Source organism: Polypterus senegalus, chromosome 1 (genome assembly GCF_016835505.1).
Source record: "Polypterus senegalus isolate Bchr_013 chromosome 1, ASM1683550v1, whole genome shotgun sequence".
NCBI classification, from domain to species: domain Eukaryota; kingdom Metazoa; phylum Chordata; class Cladistia; order Polypteriformes; family Polypteridae; genus Polypterus; species Polypterus senegalus.
In genome coordinates, this window is record NC_053154.1 from 312,023,835 (window position 1) to 312,042,084 (window position 18,250).

Consider the following 18,250-nt stretch of genomic DNA (forward strand, 5'->3'; position numbering starts at 1 on the left):
AGTGGGTAATAAACAGCTCCATCTATCAAGATAATCTGGCACAAAATGGGCTTCCTTCTGCCAGGAAGATAGATAAGAATTGCACAACAACAATACACCACAATGTCATGGGATTGTTAATATCCAGCAAAGTCTGGACCACAAACCAATCTGGACATCTATTGGCTGACCTAAAGATGGTGCAATGTATGGGAAATCTGGTTTGACTGAGCTTGAATTCTTCTACAAAGAAAAGTTGGAGTAAATTTGTAAGCTGACAGGGAACAATCAAAATTGGATTACTTACCAAAGGGGTTTCGGCTAATGGGTGGGCACTAAAACCATTCAAGTTTTTTTTTTACTTTGAATTTATTTCTGCATTTATGTCAACAAACCAAAAGTTTTTCTAATGGTCTGTAGAATTCACACATCTATTTCTTGGCTTTTTTTTTACATTTTCATGGAGGTCTATCATGTTTTCAAACACTAACAAACTTGGCTCAAGTGAAGTGTGTTTTCTTTTAGGGTCCAATTCAGAAGTCTCTATAATCACAGCCTCTCCTGGTCAGGATGTTTGGCTCGGTTGCTTCTTCAAGCCACAGACAGAACCTGTGGACGGCTACTTAGCTGTGAGGTGGCTTCGCGACTTTTCAGTGGTTCACTACACTATCGATGGAGAAGATCTGTCTGATTTAACTTCACACCAGTTCAGAGGAAGAACCCACATTTTTCCATCCCAGTTGTCTATGGGCAATGCGTCCCTCCTGCTTCAGGATGTTACACTTGATGACACGGGAAATTACACATGCAACGTGATTGGCAACACGCTGAGGTCCACGCAGAGCATTCAACTGGATGTCCAAGGTAAGAGATTAAGGTGGATTGGGGAGGAATGTAATGAGTGTACGTTTATAGGGTCATTATGTCACACGTACAGATTACAGTGGAACGCTCTCTGATACCATGATTAGTGAACAAAACATCTTTACCTTGGAAGTTTTGTCCCTCTCACTTGAAAAATCACAAAAAAACATTTACTACAATATTAACTACAGCAGGGGTGCCCAATGTGTCGATCGCGATCGACCAGTAGATCGCAAAGGTAGTGCAGGTAGATCATGTTGCTTTCCAAAAAAAATTTTTTTAAACGTTAGTCTTATCATATATCCTCCCTATGGCATTTGTCACTTGATTGACATACATGGCGACCAGTCTGAGATCTCTTCTCTTCTAACACACTGGTCATCCCACACGCACAATCAAACACGCCAGCTACTGCAAAACTCCGGCTAACTATGTGATCTAGTTAGCCTTCCAATTTATATCAATTAAAGGGATTTAAAAAAATGTTTTTGGGCTGAATGTGGAATTGGAAGAGGATTTTTTTTCTTACAATGTCACAATCGAAGTGAATTTGTCTGATCTGTCAATCTATCATTGCTATTCCAAAGAAGGAAAATGTGGAAAGGCACTTTGGAACTGTTCATAAAAACTACAAAACTGTCTTCCTCCCGAAAAGCGATCTGAGAAAGAGAAAGGAGAGGGAACTAAAATATATATATATATATATATATATATATATATATATATATATATATATATATATATATATGTAGCATTTTTATTGAAGTGTGAATAAGGTGCTATATAAAGCGCCCAACTCGGCACAGATTCACACTGAGGCAGGTGTAAATTGAACAGAAAACATTTTATTTTCTCTTCACCCGTGGGCGCACGTCTTCCCCGTGTCCCACAGGTGTAACACAGTCCCAAAGCACCTTACTTTAAACACGGCAATCCTTCCGCTGGCACCACCACCACCACCACCACTCCTCCTCCTCCTCCTCCTCCTCCTCCTCCTTCTCCTCTCAGGCAACCTCGTCCTCTTCCTCCCGATTCTGGCCCAGAGTGGTGGTTGCTGGCTCCTTTTATGGCCCTCCCGGGAGTGCTCCTGTTGCTTGCTCACCTGTTCCCAATTGCACTCCCGTGTGGGCCCGATGATTAAACCAGCTGGGCTTAATTATCTCTGCCTCGCCCCCTTGCGGCCATCCTGGGTCCCCACAGGGTTGGGGAGAACTCCATTTCCCATGAAACCCTGCGGGAAACTGAGGCATCATCAACCAGGGAGGCTGCCACCAAGCGTCCCGGGGGAGGTACTGAGAAGTCCATGGCTGCTCCCCCTGACCATATACAGCAGGGTCATCCCGACCGGGCATGGGACCCAGCTGTCCATTACAGTAGGTAGATAATTTCGACCTGGTCATTTTAAAAGTAGCTTGCAAGCCAAAAAATTGTGGGCACCTCTGTACTACACCATTAAGTGACATGATAATATAGTGTTATGAAATGCCGGAGACACAAAGAACAAAAGTGTGCTCAGATTAAATTGTGATATTAACTTGTTGGCCTTGAATGGTTAGAAAATCAATGCAGCACAGAGGAGCGTAGTCAGTGAGATAGGCAAGGGATTAATTATACTCGGTAAAACCTTAGGATGGGTGGCACGGTGGCGCAGTGGGTAGCACTGCTGCCTCGCAGTTAGGAGACCAGGGTTCACTTCCCAGGTCCTCCCTGCGTGGAGTTTGCACGTTCTCCCTGTGTCTGCGTGGGTTTTCTCCCACAGTCCCTAGTGTGTGCTTGGTGTGTGTGCGTGTGTGTACCCTGCGGTGGGCTGGCACCCTGCCCGGGGTTTGTTTCCTGCCTTGCGCCATGCGCTGGCTGGGATTAGCTCGAGCAAACCCCCGTGACCCTGTGGTTAGGATATAGCGGGTTGGATAATGAATGGATGGAAATCCTTAGGATGACCTAAATCAACTGTCCGGAATATCAATAGGAAGAAAGAACGCACTGGTAAGCTCAGTAATCGGGACTGGTAAGTCTCCACTGCTGATGACAGAAGAATACTCATCACAGTATAGAAAAGGCCCGAAACGCCTGTCTGACAGATCAGAAACAGTCTTCAGGAGGCACATGTGTGTGTGTGTGTGTGTGTGTGTGTCAGAGACGACTATCAGCAGATGAACACAAATACAGAGGCCACACTGCAAGATGGAGACCACTAGTTATTTGCAAAAACAGGATGTAGGTACTTGATAGAGCCTGCAGAATTCTGGGAAAAAGTCTTGTGGACAGACAAGACAAAGATGAACCTGCCGTATCAGAGTGATGGCAAAAACAAAGTGTGGAGATGAAAAGGAAGTGCTCAAGATCCACAGCAGACCACCTTACCTGTTAAACATGATGGTGCTGGGGGTGTTATGACTTGGGCATGTATGGCTGCCACAGGTCCTGGCACACTTCTCTTCATGGATGATGGAACTGCTGATGGCAGTCGCACAATGGATACTGAGGTGTGTAGAAACATCCGATCTGCTCAGATTCCAGTAAATACATCAAAACTCAACGGACAACTCTTCATCCTACAAGTTAATGATCCAAACATATTTCTGAGGTGATACAGGATTTTTTCAAAAGTAAAAAAGGGGAATGTTCTTGAATGTCCAAGCCAGTCACCTGATTTAAATTTAGTTGAGTAGGCCTTCCATATGCTGAAGAGAAAACTTAAAAGGACAAGCCCACTAAACAAGCAGGAGCTGAAGATGACTGCATTAGAGGCTTGGCAGAGTATCAGCAGAGAAGACCCTCAGCACCTGCTGATGTCTATGAATGGCAGACTTCAAGCAGTCATTGCATGCATGGGATGTGCGACCAAGTCCGAAAATATGACAACAACAACAACATTTATTTCTATGGCACATTTTCATGCAAAAAATGCAGCTCAAAGTGCTTAACATGATGAAGAAAGAGAAAAAAGATAAACTAAATAAGAATAAAAATTAGGGCACACTAATTAACATAGAAAAAAAGTAAGGTACGATGTCCAGGGAGGACAGAAAAAAAAAAAACTCCAGACGGCTGGAGAAAAAAAATAAAATCTGCAGGGATTCAGAAGTCATGAGACCGCCCAGTCCCCTTTAGGCATTCTACCTAACATCAATGACCTCAATTAGTCCTCAGGGTGTTCAGGGTTCACATGGAAGAAGTTGAGGGTCATGTGGACTTCTGACCTTTAGTCCATCAATATAAGGACATCACGGTGCTTTGATCAGGTGGTGGTGGCGCAGATCACAACAACACAGAAAACCAGAAAAAGAACAGAAGAGAAAGTAGGGGTTAAAATAAAGTACGGCTTTAATAGCCATGGCATTGCTGTGTCCCAAATATTATGGGGACCTGAAATGGGGGGCCATGTAGAAAAAGTGTTTTGTGACTCAAATGTCTGCCAATTTCCTTAAATGAAAGTCTGCATTGTGCACTTTTTATCACAGTGTCTGAATTCTTTGATTTGTAATTTTAAACTGTGGAGCAGGGGGGGAAATCAAACGTTATGGAGGATAATGTATCTAAAGAAAAATAACATTTTCTGATAGGCCAAGATCTTAAAAAAGTGCAGAACTAATGCTTCAGTGATGGGGCTGAGATTTGGTGCTGTGGTGGTGACTTAGTTACAGTGTTGTGTTGCTCCTTTGATTTCAATATATAACAAATGTGGAACATTAGACGGGCGGCATGGTGGTGCAGTGGTACAAATTTCAAAATGAAATCCAATCATCCATACACACACACACAGTGTCCAATGTGAAAACACGGTAACAGCAGAGATTGAGAAATGGATGAAAGCCGTCAAAGTCCCAAATGATAAAATGACAGCAAAACACAATTCAAACGAGTCTATTTCAAAATATGATCCAAAATAGTCTCACTGATGAGTCCAGATAGCAGTAAGACAGCTGTGGGTAGTGTTTGACGAAAAGTCCAGAATACCTCACTGCCATGTGTAACTTGATGAAAAGTGATAATCTATTGTTCCTTTCGATGAAATAATAGCAGCGTTTGTTATGACAGATTTATTTTTATTTATACTTTCTTTTCTCCTCTTCCTCTTCCTGAAATGCGAGGTCCCAGCTTTTAGTCTGTACAACCCGGAACTAACAGGAAGTCCCCCACCTCCAAAAAAGGTCAAGTGCTGTAATTGGTGACGTAATTGCAGATGCAGAGGGGAAACTCTTCTTTGGATATATATATATATATATATATATATATATATATATATATATATATATATATATATATATAGTGAACGCTGGCCCCGGCACAGACAGACAGACAACATATTTTGCACCCACACACCGTTTATTCACACTATTTACAAATATATACAAAGCAGTCCAATCACGTGCACTCACAACCCCAGTGCCCTTGGCACTGAATCCCCCAAAGTCCAGGGCCCACAGTCTCTGTGCCCGGATGAGCTCCAGCTGCTTCCTGGCACTTGGTCTTGGCCACACCCCTGTGTGGCGGAAGTGCCGGCTGCGCACCCGGAAGCCGTCCGTGTAACCCCTGTCGTCTTCCCCCCGGCACTTCCTGGTGTGGCGGAAGTGCCGGGCTCCGGGATAAATAGGCACTGGGGCGCCGCCTGGCGGTGGCCACGGGTCCCTACAGGGCTGGGCTTTCAAGCCCTGTACCCGTGGCCCCCCACATAACCAGGACGGACGCCCCCTCTCGATCTGGAGGAGGCACACGCCCTCTGGTCCTCCAAGGCGTCCCGGCCGGGCTACATCCCCAGCCAAAGACCACACGGGGTAAACCGGCATCGGGGCGCCGCCTGGCGGTGACCACGGGTCCCTACAGGACTGGGCTTCCAAGCCCTGTACCCGTGGCCCCCCACATAACCAGGACGGATGCCCCGTTGCGGTCTGGAGGAGGCACAAGCCCATCTCTCCTCCTCCTGGGCGTCCCGGCCGGGCTCCAGCCCCAATGGCTGAACACCACGTGCTTGATCCTTATGACCTCACTTCCTGCCTTCCCCTTTAAAAACCTGCCCCTTTTTCCTCAGTCTTGTTTTGGACTCAGTTGTATGCACTTCAGTGCTGATTATTTTTCTGAAATGTCTTTTGCAGCCAGGATACCACATTACACGGGTGGCTGCCCCAAACCTTTATCTGTCCATGTCTCATTTTTGTGACAATATATATATATATATAGGGCTGAAGTGAAATGTCTCATTACTAGAAGTGATTTTGTACTTTTTAATTGCAGACTCCTTCCTACCCAGGATTGTTGGGAACCCTTGTGTCTTCTTCGCAATCTTGTGTGTATGCCTCTTTGTTTTAAAGCACCTTAGAAAAAGGCATATCAATGGTGAGTGGTGATATCCTTATTATCTGTATTATTTATTATTGTCCTCTTACTCTTGTCTTTCCAGCTGTTGAGTATCTTTATTCATAACACAGGGCGCAAGGCAGGAAACAAACCCCAGGCAGGGTGCCAGCCCACCGCAGGACACCCACACCCACACACTAGGGACAATTTAGAATCGCCAGTCCACCTAACTTGCATGTCTTTGGACTGTGGGAGGAAACCCACGCAGACACGGGGAGAACATGTAAACTCCACGCAGGGAGGACCTGGGAAGTGAACCACATTATAAAAGTTAATATTTCCTGACAGAAAACAAGCTTTGCAAGCAAACAGAAAAGCAAAGCAGTCAAAAACATAATATGGAGCCCAACAATATCTAGACATGAAATAATTGGCAACAGAGTTCATTTTGTCAGAATTAGGCTTTAAAGCTGATAGTAGAATACTGAATAGAGGCAAAAATATTCTTATAGAAAAGGACAGATGCTTCCATGAGAGACAGAAGCAGAATAATCACAAAGAACAGTAAATCCTAGTGAAAAACAATACTTACAAACTCCTTTATAAACCCAACGTAAACCTGAGGTTAAGCATCTCGTCCACCAGAACATAAAGACATAGGAAGGTCCCTCAGCTGTGATGTCATGGTGTCCCCGCCTCTTGAAGCTCCACCCACCAAACACAAAACAGTTATACAAGCATAAAAACACATAAATGAATACTAATAATGAACAAGCATAACAGAAATTACATAAAAGCAATAACGCAAAAGTGGGCTAATATAATGTGGGCTGTAATACCACAAATATATGTTGGGCAGTTTTAAGAACTGACTTGTGTTTTTTTGACTCAGTATTAAAATCGATAAATAGACGAATACTGTTATTTGTAAACTGTTTTGAATTCTTTTAACTGCGGAGTAAGCCTGCAGTTGCAAATTACATAAGGACTTCTTGATTTTCGTAAAGCAAAGAATAAGTGCAGATAGTAAAATACTAACATATCTCCATGTAGATGTGAAAGTTTTTCTAATGAAGATGGGAAATAGTGATGGAGACTATTCACTGTTTATTATCATTCTGTGCTTAAACCATTGTACATGAAAGAGCACATTTTACACATTTTAGTTGTGTGGTAGGGTCCTAGAGTGACCCTGTTTTTCCCCTTTATAGTTTTTATTATGTAGAACATAATAGAATGGCACAAATCCTATACACTCACCACACTGTCTGCTGTTATCGTTCAAAATGGCCTCTTTCTTTTACATCTGTAACCCCAGATAATTAGATGAAGTACCAGAACAGACATGAGAGAAAGTTACATGTCACAGTAATTCACACATAATAAATAATATGGACAAAATAGCAAAGTATAACGAATATTGGTAAAATAATAAAAACTGAAAGTAATCTATAGTGGCTCTCTGTCTGATTTGGTCTTTGCTACTGTATGACCGCTAGGATGTTGCATATTTCTGGGTCCACAGTTCTTGAGGCTGATCCTCCAATTATCTGTGAACCACCCAATCTCACTGAGATTGCACAGGTGGTGAACCAGCTAAGGGGGGTAAAGACTGCAGGGATCTGTGGTATTCGGGGTGAACGTCTCCAGGTTGGTGGTAAAGCTGTGCTCCTGGCATTGCAAGCAATCTTTGCTTCCATTTGGGAGACTGGCATCCTCCCAACTGACTGGAAAACGGGACTTGTCGTCCCTATCTAGAAAGGGAAGAATGATCGCCTGGATTGCAGCAACTACAGGGGGATAACACTGCTCTCGGTGCCGGTTAAGGTCCTTGCTAGGATCTGTGATCACTTGCTTACCTACCAGCGAGTGGAATAGTCTGGTTTTACGCCTAAGAAGTCTACCATCGACCGTATCCTGGCACTGAGGGTTCTCATGGAGCGCAGACACAGATAGAGTTTCTTTGCAGCCTTTGTCGATTTTCACAAAGCGTTCGACTCACTTGATCGAGCTTCCCTGTGGGACATCCTGAGGGTTCGCTGGATCCCCTCGAGGTTGCTGGATATCATGGCCGGCCTGTACGCTGGTACTGTGAGTGCTGTGCAGAGAGGAGGCAGGACCTCTGCGTTTTTCCCAGTTGATTCTGGGGTTCGTCAGGGGTGTGTTCTGCTTCTACTCTGTTCAATGCTTGTATGGACTTGGTGTTGGGCAAAGTCGTGGGGTCCAGCAGCTGTAGGGCATCTGTTGGTGAAGAAAGGTTCACGGATCTTGACTTTGCTGACGATGCTGTGATCTTCACGGATTCAATGGAGGCTCTGATCAGGGCGCTGGAGAGACTGAGTGAGGAGTTTGAGTGTCTGGGGTTATGAGTGTCCTGAAAAAAAACAACATCCAGGCCTTTAATGACCTCTTGGGCATGGCCATCAGCAGTGTGTCTGTCTGCGGAGAGAGTGTCGACCTTGTTGAGAGGTTTACTTATCTTGGCAGTGACATTCATGTCTCTGGCGTCTCTTCTATGAAGTCAGAAGACGGATTGGGAGAGCATGGGGGGGTTATGAGGTCACTGGAAAGGGGTGTGTGGCACTCCAGATATCTCTACAAAAGGACAAAGGTACAAGTCTTTAGAATCCTGGTGCCCATTGTTTGCGAGGCATCAACATTATCCAGTGACCTGAGATGAAGTCTGGACTCCTTCAGTACTGTGTCTCTCCGGAAAATCCTTGGGTACTGTTGGTTTGACTTTGTGTTTCTCATGGAGTCCCAAATGAGGCACATTACCTGCATTGTGAAGGAGCATCAGTTACGGCACTACGGCCATGTGGCGCATTTCCCTGAGGGTGATCCGGCTCGTAAGATTCTCATTGTTGGGGATCCGAGTGGCTGAACCGGGCCAAGGGGGTTGACCACGTAACACCTGGCTGTGGCAGATAGAGGGTCATTTCTGGAGGGTGGGACTGGACCGCATGTCTGCCTGGGGGGTTGCAAACCGGGATCCCGAGTTGTTTTGTTGTGTAGTGGGTGTGGCAACGCATTGTATCAGTGCATGCTCCCCAGTTTGACTTGACTTGACTTGAATTGCTCTGATACCTTTTTGGTTTCTAATTTATTTCTGTGGGAAAGATATGAAAAAATCTGTCTTCTTAAGAAGGCCTTTAGAGTTTCCCAGAGTATTCCTGCAGAGACCTCTGAGGATGTATTTGTCTCTAGAAAGAAATTGATTTTTTTTTATGTAAATTTTGTACAGTTCTCGCCTGCTAATAGAAGTGGGTTAAGACGCCATCTGTGAGATGAGTATGTGGGGCATATTGAGTTTAACTCCAAGATCAGAGGGGCATGGTCACAAATAACAATAGTGTCGTACTTGCAAGATTTTATCTATCTTTATCTATCAAGGAATAATCAATTCTTGAGTAGCAATGATGCACTGGTGAGTAGAAGGAATATGTTCTTGAGTTTGTCTTTAGAATCCTCCAGGAGTCTGATAAGTTGTGGTCAGTTAAAAACTGTGTAATTGTCTGCAGTGTTAGATGTCCTCAGCCCTGTGACAGGAGACCTAACCAAGAGTGGATTTAAAACACAATTAAAGTCTTAATTAAGTATTTTGGTCATATTTTCTTTAATACATGAATAAACATGTAACTTTCTCTCTGGCCTGTTTTGCTACCCTGTCTTAATTGTTTTGAGTTACGGATGTAAAAGAAGAGGGAAAGTGCTGAACTACAGGGACCAGGCCGGTAAGAGTAAACATGCAAAGGTTATGGACAGGAGTTAAGGCATTCTGTTCAAGTCTACATAATAAAGATCATGAAGGGGAGAGTAGGGTCACCCTGGGACACTACCACAACTAAATAACCAGTATACAGAATGACAGGGTGGGAGATATTACCGTAGGTCCTTACAGCCTGGAGTCTGCTCATCAAAAAGTCCAGGATCCAGTTTCTTTAGTGAAATATCCAGGCCCATTGAGGACAGCTTATGTACCAACTAGCCATGTGCGCCCAAATACATTGCGCGTGTTAAAGTTGTCTGTGAACGGCTCCCTGTTTAAACGCGGCTGCCAGTCGTGAACTGGGCCCTTCGTCACACAGCATTATGATTTTTTATAAGGGAAACAAAATTACAAAAGAAAACCCATGGACATTGATTCGATAGGAACGGCCCACTCGTAATCACTGTCCGAATAGTAATTATGTGGTGGTTGAGGAGCATTTCTGCTTCTGTCCGTTCACAGTCCGTCTCGTTTTCGGGACGCTGTCGTTTCCTCTCACGATGTCTTCTCAACCTTTCTCCAATCTCGCAGGTTCCTATGTGGCAATCCAAAGAGTAAGGCAATATACACGGAGCAATGGTTATGAAAGGGGGACACATAGGTATCCAGGCTCTTTAAAGCATAAATAGGGATCACTTCACTGACATGTGAGCAAGCCACGGTACAACAGTGAGACGCGCAGCACTCGCCGGCTACAACGTAACAATAATAATTTCCGGAACGTGCTGTTACGTTGTCACTCATTTTACCACTGTCTTTCTTTCATTCATATGTTACGTAGGCACGTACCTTTTATCTTCGGCAATCTCATTCTCTAACCAGGCCTCAGGAGCTAACCAGCGTAACACTGTCCACCACCCCTTTCGTTATTCCGGCACATTGTTGACATCCATAAGTAACAACAACGTACTAAACTGGAAGGTGGTCTACGCATGCGTGGAATTCGCGGACAAACAAAGATCAAGATCTAAATGAAGATCTCTTTAGTTAATTTAAAGCACAACAATTTGTTTAGTTTGAATGTCTGTGTTTTGAGGTGTGACTGGCTTACTACAGTCTTCAGTAGTATAAGCCTGGAGGAGATTCCTAATGCAATGCCTATGTTTTAGCTGTCTCTCTACTGCCATCTAGTGCTTCTTCTTCGAATTCATTTGCGGACAAAGATCAAGATCTAAATGAAGATTATATATAGAGATTGTTGAGGAATGATGGTGTCAAATCCTGCCCAAAAATCAAGAAACGGCATTCTAACGTAGCAATCTTTTTCCTCCAGGTGGGTCAGGGCCAGGCGTGCTGCAGAGGCAATGTCTTCTTCAGAGGATCTGTGATGGCGGTAGGCATACTGATTTGAGTGTAATATCGGTGGAATAGAGGCCATGACATGTAACTTGACTTGTTTTTTAAAACATTTCCTCATAACTGGTTAATAAATTCCAAGTTAATATTGTCTAATATTTATGTATATATAATTTTTTTTTGTTTGTTTCAGAAATCCTAAAACTTTTTTGTAAGCAAAGGCCAGCTTCTGATTCAAATCACCCCAAGAAAAAGAAGAAACAAAAGACCCTTTAGTGCAAAATCATGAGGTCCTTCAGTAAATAAATAAAAAAAAAATATCACATACAATTGTCACTTAAAACAGAAAGACAATACTATGACTGTGTACATGACTAAAAATAAAAATGAAACATGATTTTTTGTGCCCTTTGTTCCTTTCTTTAACCTGATTACCTTCTGGTTTACCCTTAGAAAAATGAGGTAAAAATGTTGCATTATTTTTTCAACAAGAAAAAATGTAATTATGTGTAACAGAAACACATAAATACCAAAACGTCAACATACAGTAAATAAAGTAGAAAGGATCTGTCTGGTGTCCACTGCTGTAACTGATGAAGATTTAATACACGTCCTTCGTGTGACATGTTTTGTGACTGTCACCAATGTACAGGTCGATGATGCAATCGGGGCAGTAGATGCGTATTTATGCACTTTTTAAATATTTTTTCTGTTGCTTGAACACAAAAGGGTAGAACGTCAATGCCTAATTTGCACAATCGATGTGCCCCGTTGTGTTATTGCAAGCTACCACAGCGCAAGGCTTGGTGACTCCCACAAGTCCTCTGACATGAACATTGATAATTGCAGCGTTGTGAACAGAGCTTAGAGGGCTAATGTCTTCGTTGTCCTTGGACTTGATCATAATCATTATGGATTTCTGTCATGCAGCTACTGTTGCACTGTGGTGAAGCTTCACGCAATGGAATTCACCAGGCATATCATGGCTGTTCGGATGTATGGAGCCATGTCATTCGACACTGTCACTTTCTGTGTCACCGTCTGATAGACTGATTCACATCATCATCACTCTTGCTTGATTCGAGCAACGGTTCCATTTTAGTTCTTACTGAAACTGCATTTACTGCTTTTTGTGTGCTTTAGTGTTTTTCGTTGGAGGCTCCACCAAACTCATAAATTACCTTAGAGTTACCATAAAGTGGGAAAAAGCATTGAAATATTTATTTATTTTTTTGTAGCATAAAGATATTTAATCCACTAGATGGCAGCAGAATTCTCTCGAGAGAGTTATTCACTACTAACACTATATAGCAGGCATGTCAAACTCACTACCATTGGTGGGCCGCTTCGACTGCCATACAAGCGTTAGCAGGCCGCACTGTAACAAATACTATTATACTACTATACAAAGTTACTGTAGCTTTCTTTCCAATACTGAAAACTTAAAAAAATTAACACTTAAAGCTTAAATAAAAGCAATTTATTTCCATACAATCTCCATACAACAGCATACAATTAGAGTCTTAGCCACTTAGCTAGGTCTTTCTATAAGGAGTCGTACAGTCTGAAATCTATTTCTTTTGTTCTGACACTTGGCATCTCTTGTTAGTAACCAGTTCGTCAATATCAGGCTTGAAATCTTGTGCGGCTGCAACTTTTATGAGGGATGAAAGGCGCGCGATAGTAAGTCTTGAGCGATGTGGGGTTTTGGTGGCTTTCATTAACGAAAACAATTGCTCACAAAGGTAAGCGCTTCCGAACATAGACAGTACTCTCGATGCCAACTTACCGATCTGCACATACGAGGGTGGCGGGTAAGCATACAAGCCTGGCACACCAACTTCGTTGTATTTTGCCTTCAGAATAGAATCTGACTGCAGTTCAATCGATTCCATTTGGATATTCTCAGGCGCATTCTCAACGTTGTAAAAGTATGGTCACGTAAATAGTGCAAAGTCCTGTTCGTGTGAGCTGAAATCACGAAAACGCTCACTGAATTCATTGTTCAGTAATTCAAATTGGAAAACAAATCCTCCAAAAATCTAATTTTACTTTACTAAGTTTATATTGTAAAATAAGCCGATATGCAAAAAGCCACCTGACCTACACTAATTTTACAAAGTCAAAATCACAAAAATTTGTTAATAAACACCTCACCAACTTCTCGCGTCCACTTCAGATCTTCAGCTGTAGTCTGCACTAACTGTTCGTTATAATACTAGCACAATATTACATAAAACTAGAGCAAAGAAATCGTGAAAATATGCGAGCTATTACTACTCGTGATGGTCAGTTCTGCCCAGTGGCCAGTCTCGGCAGCCCAGCCAGTAGTGTAGCCTTAGCACTTCAGTTGCGACGTCACAGCTCATTAACTTTGGTCAAGGCTCGTGGGGGGCAATGTCATGCCTAGGGTATCAAAGAGCTGAAGCTGCAGCTGCAACTATACTAGCAGATGACGTTTCCTGTACCGTAATGCCATGGGAAAAACGTGCTTTTGTCAGAAGGCTTAAGTAAGAAAAGTCAATAAGTAACGCTGAAGATGCAGAATGATTAAATCACAAACGATAGTAATCATTTTGTACAAGTTTAGTGCTAACTAGGATCTGTCATGTGGGAGGCGGGCCGCGTGTTTGAGATACCTGCTATATACAGTACTGTGCAAAAGTTTTATGCAGGTGTGAAAAAATGCTGTAAACAAAGAATGCTTTCAAAAATGGAAGTGTTATTCATTTATTTTCATCAATCAACAAAATTCAGTAAATGAACAAGAGAGAAATCTAAATCAAATCAATATTTGGTGTGACCACCCTTTGCCTTCAAAACAGCATCAATTCTTCTAGGTACACTTGCACACAGTTTTTGAAGGATCTCGGCTGGTTGGTTATTCCAAACATCTAGGAGAACTAACCAAAGATTTTCTGTGGATGTAGACTCCCTCACATCCTTCTGTCTCTTCATGTAATCCCAGACACACTCGATGATGTTGAGATCAGGGCTCTGTGGTGGCCATACCATCACTTCCAGGACTTATTTTTCTTCTTTATGCTGAAGATAGTTCTTAATGACTTTGGCTGTATGTTTGGGGTCGTTGTCTGGCTGCAGAATAAAATTTGGGGCCAATCATACGCCTCCCTGATGGTACTGCATGATGGATAAGTATCTGCCTGTATTTCTCAGCATTGAGAACACCATTAATCCTGACCAAATCTCCAACTCCATTTGCAGAAATGCAGCCCCAAACGTTCAAGGAACCTCCACCATGCTTCACTGTTGCCTTGCGGACACTCATTATTGTACCGCTCTGCAGCCCTTCGACGAAGAAACTGCCTTCTACTACAGCCAAATATTTCAAACTTTGACTCATCAGTCCAGAGCACCTGGTGCCATTTTTCTGCACCCCAGTTCCTATGTTTTCGTGCATACTTGAGTCGCTTGGCCTTGTTTCCACGTCGAAGGTATGGCTTTTTGGCTGCAACTCTTCCATGAAGACCACTTCTGGCCAGACTTCTCTGGATAGTAGATGGGTGTACCTGAGTCCCACTGGTTTTTGTCAGTTCTGAGCTGATGGCACTGCTCGACATCTTCCAATTTCGAAGGTTAATAAGCTTGATGTGTCTTTCATCTGCTGCACTAAGTTTTCTTGGCTGACCACTGCGTCTACGATCCTCCGTTTCTTTGTGCTTCTTCAAAAGAGCTTGAACAGCACATCTTGAAACCCCAGTCTGCTTTGATATCTTTGTCTGGGAGAGACCTTGCTGATGCAGTATAACTACCTTGTGTTTGTTGCTGTGCTCAATCTTGCCATGACATGAAACGGTCTTCATGTAGCCAAGGTAAAAATGCGCTTAACTAACTGATTTGTGTAAATAAGTTATGATGTAAAAAATGTAAATATTGTGTTTTAAACTGTTCATTTTAGTATATTAGTTCGTTTACCTGGTTATGCAGACTTTTATTTTGATAACCGGATGGGTAGGAAAATGGAAGGTGGTGGAAGAACCGCGAGAAAAAAAAAAAGAGGGAGAGCCAGGAGAAAGAGAGAGCGGGATGCCGTGTTGGTGTAGCAGAAAGTTTGGGAGACAAATTATCAGCACGATAATTTACTGGAATATGAACTGCTGATTTACAAGGAGAATTTCGATTAGACGTTCGCAGTGTCTATCCGGCGAATAAACCACTTGTTAATTCATCGAGGGGAAGTAGCAAGATGAAGAGGCAGCAGCTAACTCCGCTCAACACGCTTCTGGTGGATGTTCGTTTAATTGGAGACGCTTTTGGATTAGCTCAGCGGACAGAGGTGGAGAGGTCGGAAGGATTTGATGGACTGATAACCACATTGCCAAGTAGGGTATGTTTTATTTTGTTTTGTTGCTCCTGGTGGAGTGAAGGGAACGCTCACAAGCCACGAATTAGGCCTGAAACGTTTTGTTTTAAATAGAGTGACAAGAGTGAATGTGTTGTTATTATTAATAGTGTAATATAGTTCTTGATTATTTCCAGCTTATTACTTGTGTTTCGTTGGTTTATAATTAAACGGGGAGTTTATCATTGTTTTATAAACCAGTTTCTTGGTGTTTTTTATAAGTTTGTTTAGTATAAACAATTGGTTTGGGAACAAATGTAACAGGTAACTTAATCGACCTTTATTTAATTGTTATTACCTGAACAGTGTATTGCTATACTTAGTTAATAATGTTTTGTGCATAGTGACCCGAGACTCAAATTATTAAAGTAATTAAAATCATAATAATTTAGGCATTGGAGTGAAGAACTCAGGGCCCCTTTCTACACACAGTTAGAGTAGACGGGCTACATTCATGAAACACGAAACAGCATTTTTTCACACCTGCCTAAAACCTTTTCACAGTACTGTAGTATATCATTACATGTCGCCCCAAGCCAGCCTTGGGTTTAACTGTAATTAGATCGAATTCGGGCTTAATGCCAAGGAGGTTAATTCTACGTTCTCTGTTGATCTTTATACGATCTAATGCTACATTAATACTACTGTATTTTCATTTAAAAATGATCTCCATCCTCACTAGTGTTTTCACATAGTTTATAAAATTATCTTTGTCAATGTTAAAATGACCAAACAGTCCTTTTCACACAGCTATTAGCCTACTCCGGACTTATGCAATTCAAATGAAAAACTGCATGGTTACAAAGGCTGGCCGTGGGATTTATCATAAAATTGCAGTGAGCTGTAAATTATTTTGCTTTTGTACAAGTACAGTACCCTCCATAATGTTTGGGACAAAGACCTATTGTTCATGAAATTACCCACCTGCTCCAGAGTTTAAACTTTCAAATCAAACATTTCAGACTTGTGATTAATGTGTACATTATGGACTTGCATTTAAGGGGATTTGCATACATTTTGGTCTCAGTGCACTTTTTCTATATGACCCCCCATTTCAGGGCACCATAATGTTTGGACACAGCAATGGCAGGTCTATTACAGCCATCATGTCTAGTTCTTTGTTGGCATATCCTGCTTGAAGTCTGCCATTCATAGGCATCACCAGGTGCTGAGAGTCTTCTCTGGTGATGCTCTGCTAAGCCTCTAATGCAGACATCTTCAGCTCCTGCTTGTTTTTAGGGGGCTTGTCCTGTTAAGTTTTCTCTTCAGCATAAGGAAGGTCTGCTCAATTAGATTTAAGTCAGGTGACTGGCTTAGCCATTCAAGAATTTTAGATTTTTTAACTTTGAAAAACTCCCATGTTGCCTCAGCAGTATGTCTGGATCATTTATCTTGTGTAGGTTGAAACACCATCCAGCAGGTTTGGAGGCATTTACTAGAACTTGAGCAGATCAGATGTTTCTCTACACCTCAGTATTCACTGTGCCATTGCCATCAGCAGTTCCATCATCAACAAAGAGATGTGTACCTGGACCTGTGGCAGCCATACATGCCCAAGCCATAACACCTCCAGCACCACCATGTTTAACAGATGAGGTGGTCTGCTTTGGATCTTGGGCAGTTCCTTGTCATCTCCATACCTTGCTCTCTCCTTCACTCTAATGCATTTTCATCTTTCTCGTCTGTCCACAAGACCTTTTCCCAGAATTCTGCAGGCTCTTTGAAGTCCTTTTTCGCAAACTGTAATCTGGCCCTCTTGTTTTTGTGACTAACAAGTGGGCTGCATCTTGCATTGTGGCCTCTGTATTTCTGTTCATGATAGTCGTCTCTGTCATGTCCACATCGGCCCTCTGAAGACTGTTTCTGACGGGCCTTTCAGGTTTTTTCTTGACCATAGTGAGGACTTTTCTGTCATCAGCAGTGGAGGTCTTCCTTGACCCACCAGTCTATTTGTGATTACTGAGCTCACTGGTGTGTTCTTTCTTCTTCATGATATTCCAGACAGTTGATTTTGGTCAGCCTAAGGTTTCACTGATGTCTCCAATGGTTTGATTCTTGTTTTTCAGCCCCTTAATGTCTTCTTTGACTTTCATTGTCACAGCTCTTGTCCTCATGTTGAACAATGGATAAGGGTAGAAGGAAGCCGAGGTATCTTATGAAGCCGTGAAACCCACCTGAGGAGTCACAAACTTATTATTATCCCAAAAATTATGGTGCCCTGAAATGAGGGGATCATGTAGAAAAAGTGTGGTGTGACTGAAATGTGTGCAAATACCCTTAATTGAAAGTCTGAAATGTGCACTTTGCTCCGCAGTTTAAAATTACAGATCAAACAATTTTAATGATGTTAGAGGGGGAAACCAAGGAACAATGGGTCTTTGTTCTAAACATTATGGAGGAACACTGTGTGGCTTACTCAAATACTTGTACAATTTAGATGCATACAAGTAAGCAACACCACAAGCCCCATGGAAAGCAGCTCTTCTTTGGCCACTGTGTTGGAAACAAGAAGTGTGGTAGACAGTAGGACTTTAGGGACCTTCAAAACTCAATTTGATGTTATTTTAAAAGAATTAAGTAGCTGGGATTTGTGAGCTTTTTTTGCAATGAATGTTCTGTTTTTTTCTAGATTGTTCTAATGTTCTGTGAATGGTGACCAATCAGGGAAGGGCTCTACAGTG

The 18,250-nt window shown here is 42.5% G+C and overlaps 1 protein-coding gene across 4 annotated transcripts in view; it reads left to right on the forward strand.

Annotated features, from left to right (window-relative positions):
* The window catches only part of LOC120515049 (V-set domain-containing T-cell activation inhibitor 1-like), a 28,634-nt gene extending 17,031 nt beyond the window's left edge, over positions 1-11,603 (forward strand). For 2 of the 4 annotated variants that reach the window (XM_039735759.1, XM_039735766.1), the window contains exons 3-6: positions 505-843; positions 6,079-6,180; positions 11,184-11,243; positions 11,400-11,603. In XM_039735759.1, the coding sequence (XP_039591693.1) occupies positions 505-843; positions 6,079-6,180; positions 11,184-11,243; positions 11,400-11,482 (584 nt within the window). In that variant the 3' untranslated portion in view covers positions 11,483-11,603. Of the gene's footprint in view, positions 1-504; positions 844-6,078; positions 6,181-11,183; positions 11,294-11,399 lie in introns of all 4 variants that reach the window. The other 2 variants (XM_039735775.1, XM_039735782.1) reach the window with 2 other exon arrangements.
* Positions 11,604-18,250: the final 6,647 nt, after the last annotated feature.